The 5,174-nt window shown below is 39.9% G+C and overlaps 1 protein-coding gene across 1 annotated transcript; it reads left to right on the top strand.

Annotated features, from left to right (window-relative positions):
* Positions 1 to 907: 907 nt before the first annotated feature.
* Positions 908 to 4,870, top strand: LOC122094035 (elongation factor-like GTPase 1). Its single transcript, XM_042664634.1, has 2 exons — positions 908 to 1,132; positions 1,217 to 4,870. Exon 2 carries the CDS (start codon positions 1,481 to 1,483, stop codon positions 4,577 to 4,579), a length of 3,099 nt encoding a protein of 1,032 aa, XP_042520568.1. The 5' UTR covers positions 908 to 1,132; positions 1,217 to 1,480; the 3' UTR covers positions 4,580 to 4,870.
* Positions 4,871 to 5,174: the final 304 nt, after the last annotated feature.

The following is a 5,174-nucleotide window of genomic DNA, read 5'->3' as shown; positions in this document are numbered from 1 at the left end:
ATTCATCAAAATTGTTTGAATCAAATATAAAATAAATAATAATTATCATCTACATTGATTAAAATAATTAAAAAACAATAAATTGTATCCGATTCTTTGTTCAATTAAATGTTTTTAGTTATAAAATTGAAACCGATCCAATTGACCAACAAAAGTTTTCCGCTTTTTAAATCAAAACTGAACCAAATTGAATGGTTGGTTTCAAAGTTTTGGTTATATTATTATTTTCTAATAGAAAATAAATTTATTTATTTCCATGATGATGATTACACATGGGTGAAGAGTAGTAGCTTTGGTATGATTTCTATTTGTATTTATTAACTATTTTGTAGAAATTATTTATGATAATAAATTATGGATCACAAATAGTATTCATTTGGTTATTATTTATAAAGTAGATTATATAATGAGAAAATAGGTTTTAGTTTTCACTTTCAGCTTTGAGCTTCGAGCGAGAAAGATGATAAGATTCGTGATTTTTTATTAGAAAAATATAAAACATACTAAAATTATATCTTTATCATTGATTTTGAGTAGTTTAGCACAAATGCTTATTTAAGGTAGTAAAAATCAACATAAATGATTTGTTGCCACAAATCACAAATAGCTTGAGAGTAATTTGTAAGTAATGATTTATTATAATTTATTGTAAATAAAACTAAGTGCTATAAATTATACAAAAAACTTATAAAAATATAAATAAGTCAAATAAATATAAATAGAAATCAAACCAAAGAGAGCCATTGACATCCACAATTTCTTTATAAAAAAAAAAAAACCGGGATTTTACCCAAATAAATATATAAATAAATAAAGGGGTTTAAAATGTAAAAGAAAAGTAGAGAGAGAGAGAAAAAAAAACACGCTAGTTAGAATATAATCCAAACGCGGCCTAAAGTCTATTCTTGCCCTACGGCTCATGGATTGTACATCCGTTGTTTGTGCAGATGTTCTGGGACTTATAACAGAGCGCCTGAAGGATTTTCATCCCAGCTTGCTCTCCTTCTTCTTGTTGTTGCAGAGTAAACAAAGTCTAGTTTTGAAGACGCTGGGGTTTCTTCGTTCTCAGGTTGTCATCTCAAACTCAAAGGGTACTTATGTATCCTTCTCTGGTTTTTCTCGTTCATAAGAGGTAATAAACTCGCGTTTTCTCACTATTGTCTCGCTATCCATTGCCCTCCATAGTCTGAAGGATATCCATTGATATGTTTATTAGAATCTTGAGGAACAAGGGCGCAGAGAGCAATTTCATCGCTAGGGTTTCTCAAATCTGCCACAGGAAGGAACCCAACAAGAGTCATTGCATTCTCCTCCTCTACTTCTCTAGAAATTACTTGTTGATTTTGTAAAATTTCATTGGGTTTTGTTTGAATTGAGCTATCCGATATTTGTTATTCTGGGTTGATTACTCAATAGAATCACTCTCTTTCCAGTTTTATAAGTATTAACAGTTGGGTTATTAGTCTGATTTGTGATTGAAATGGGGGATTCTGATTGCCATAAAATTCGTAACATTTGCATTCTTGCCCATGTTGATCATGGCAAGACCACCCTTGCTGACCATCTTATTGCTGGTGCTGGAAGTGGATTACTCCACCCTAAGCAGGCTGGCCGGCTAAGGTTTATGGATTACCTAGATGAAGAACAGAGGCGGGCAATCACAATGAAGAGCTCTTCGATTGCTTTGAAATACGGGGAATACAATATTAATCTCATAGATTCACCGGGGCACATGGATTTCTGCAGCGAGGTCTCCACTGCTGCCCGATTGAGTGATGGTGCCTTGGTCTTAGTTGATGCTGTCGAAGGGGTTCACATACAGACACATGCCGTCTTGCGTCAGGCGTGGATAGAAAAGCTTACACCCTGCCTAGTCCTCAACAAGATTGATAGGTTAATCTTAGAACTGAAACTGAGTCCAATGGAAGCTTACAATCGATTGCAGAGAATTGTTCACGAGGTTAATGGGATTGTGAGTGCCTACAAGTCAGAGAAGTATCTTTCTGACGTAGATTCGATACTTTCACTTCCTACTGGTGAAACGGGTGATGAGAATCAGGAGTTCATTGAGGATGATGAAGAAGATACTTTCCAACCCCAAAACGGAAATGTGGCTTTTGCCTGTGCTTTGGATGGGTGGGGTTTCTGCATCGGGGAGTTTGCTGATTTCTATGCATCGAAGCTTGGGGCAAGTGTCACAGCATTGCAGAAAGCTTTGTGGGGTCCCCGATACTATAATTCGAAGACCAAAATGATTGTAGGAAAAAAGGGAATCAGCGGAGGGAGTAAGGCTCGGCCTATGTTTGTGCAGTTTGTGCTTGAGCCTCTCTGGCAGGTTTATCAGGCAGCTCTCGACTCTGATGGGAATAAAGCGATGCTTGAGAAAGTCATCAAGTCATTTAACTTGTCTGTACCTTCTCGTGAATTTCAGAACAAGGATCCGAAAGTGGTGCTTCAAGCTGTTATGAGCCGGTGGCTTCCTTTATCTAATACAATATTGTCAATGGTTGTTAGATGTATGCCTGATCCCATTGCAGCCCAGCCTATTCGAATTGCGCGGTTGCTTCCAAAGAGGGAGGTTGTGGATAATGGGACTTGTCATGATGTGCTGGCAGAAGCTGAACATGTGAGGAAGTGTGTTGAGGCCTGTGATTCTAGTCCAGAAGCTCCTTGTGTTGCATTTGTATCTAAAATGTTTGCTGTTCCACTGAAAATGCTTCCGCAAAGGGGCCCACATGGAGAAATTATGAGCAATTTTGTAGAAGAAGGAGGGGCTAGTGATTTAGACGAGTACTTCCTTGCATTTGCAAGGATTTTCAGCGGGGTTCTTTATTCGGGGCAGAGAATTTTTGTGCTTTCAGCTTTGTATGATCCACTTAAAGGGGGGGAAGGAATGCAAAAGCATGTGCAGGAAGCAGAGTTGCATTCCTTGTATCTGATGATGGGACAAGGGTTGAAACCGGTGGCGTCTGTGAAGGCAGGGAATGTTGTTGCAATACGAGGCCTTGGTCAGCATATCTTAAAGAGTGCGACACTGTCATCCACAAGAAACTGTTGGCCATTCTCAAGTATGGTTTTCCAAGTCTCTCCAACTTTGAGAGTAGCAATTGAACCATCTGATCCGGCAGATATGGGTGCACTTATGAGGGGCTTGAGGCTTCTAAACCGGGCAGACCCATTTGTAGAAGTCAATGTTTCTGCCCGAGGAGAGCAAGTTCTTGCCGCTGCTGGAGAGGTTCATCTCGAGAGGTGCATAAAGGACTTGAAAGAGAGATTTGCAAGGGTAAAGATTGAAGTCTCACCTCCCCTTGTCTCCTATAAGGAGACTATTGAAGGGGAGGGATCTAATCCACCAGAGAATCTCAATGTATTGACTGACAGCTCGGAATATGCTGAGAAGATGACACCCAATGGGAGATGTGTTATTCGGGTGCAAGTCATGAAGCTTCCACCTGCGCTGGCGAAGGTTCTTGATGAAAGTTCTGATCTACTTGGAAGTATTATAGAGCTCAAACCAGAACAAAGAAGCAGAAGCTTGGAATCACTGAACGCTACTGAAGATGACAATCCAATTGAAGCACTTAAGAAACGTATGGTGGATGCTATAGAGAGTGATATTAAATCTGGGAGTAAAGAAATTGATAGTGATAAGATTGAGAAGTATAAAAATTTGTGGCTCCAGATTCTTCAAAGGATCTGGGCACTTGGTCCTAGGCAGGTTGGTCCTAACATTCTCCTTGTTCCCGACTCAAAAGGTGGGGTTATTGGTTCATCTATTCTTATACCAGGTTCATCTCTTGTATCTGGAAGATTGGGGTTTGTAGATGTTTCCTGTGCAAAGACCATGGAAAAAGATACTGCTGCTAAGGCAGGTTTAGGAGCTAGCCATGCACTGTACATGGAGGCAGAGAGTCTTGCTAGCAGTGTGGTATCTGGGTTCCAATTAGCCACGGCAGCTGGACCGTTGTGTGATGAACCTATGTGGGGTTTGGCATTTCTTGTCGAAGCCAACATTATTCCTTCTGGGGCACAGACTGATGAGTCAGAACCCTCAACTCAACAACAAGACCAATATGGCATCTTTGCGGGACAGGTTATGACAGCTGTCAAGGACGCATGTAGGACAGCCGTGCTGCAGAAGAAACCACGACTTGTGGAAGCCATGTATTTCTGTGAGTTGAACACCCCAACTGAATATTTAGGCCCCATGTATGCTGTGCTTTCCCGACGAAGGGCTCGAGTTTTGAAGGAAGAGATGCAGGAGGGGTCTCCATTGTTCACTGTGCATGCTTATGTGCCCGTTACAGAAAGCTTTGGATTTGCGGACGAGCTTCGGAGATGGACATCGGGTGCTTCAAGTGCTCTACTTGTACTTAGCCACTGGGAAGCACTCCTTGAGGATCCTTTCTTTGTACCAAAAACGGAAGAGGAAATTGAAGAGTTTGGAGATGGTGCTAGTGTCCTCCCTAACACAGCAAGGAAGCTAATTGATGCTGTTAGGCGAAGGAAGGGCCTTCCGGTGGAAGATAAAGTTGTCCAGCATGCAACGAAACAGAGGACCCTTGCCCGTAAAGTGTGAAGGTGTTGATCCCATGGGGTACCAACAATGACATTTTAACAGGATTTTAACAGAGACAATTCACCAAGTCATGGTAAAATGGCACAAATGTACTTCCAAGTTTAAAAACCCAATTTTGACGATGCCCTTGATTCTTTTATGTGAGGCGGTGCTTGGATTGTACTCTGATTATAATGAATGAATGTATTTTTTTTTTCCTTACGCAAGAAGAAAACAAATATAGTTATTAGGAGATGTTTGAAGAGTTGTATAATTCACAAAATTTGCCTTAAATAGTCATTTCTATGGTAATTACCTTTGCACATAATATAGTAATTTTCCTTCAAAAAAGGATAAAAAAAGGTACTTACATATAGAATTCTGGCTGTTATTGTGTTTTAGAGCTTTATAAGACCCGTCTATGGATTGCTTTGTCAAATGTTGAATACTTCAACACAAGTGATTGCTAAAATTGTGCAAGTGGTACATCATGGTATTTCATGGATATCCTTGAAACTTGAGGTCAAGTTTCACCAATGCAGTGGTTGATGTTATAACTTGGTCCTGTCAATCAAACAGCAAAGTTGGCCACATGAAACACCATTAGCCTGCAAAT

This window comes from Macadamia integrifolia, chromosome 11, assembly GCF_013358625.1.
Source record: "Macadamia integrifolia cultivar HAES 741 chromosome 11, SCU_Mint_v3, whole genome shotgun sequence".
Classification (NCBI taxonomy): domain Eukaryota; kingdom Viridiplantae; phylum Streptophyta; class Magnoliopsida; order Proteales; family Proteaceae; genus Macadamia; species Macadamia integrifolia.
The sequence above is the reverse complement of the archived record's forward strand: the minus strand, read 5'-3'. Positions and strand labels throughout refer to the sequence as shown.

Coding starts and splice junctions, on each gene's coding strand:
- LOC122094035 (XM_042664634.1), top strand. CDS start 1,481: ATGGGGGATTCTGATTGCCATAAAATTCGTAACATTTGCATTCTTGCC.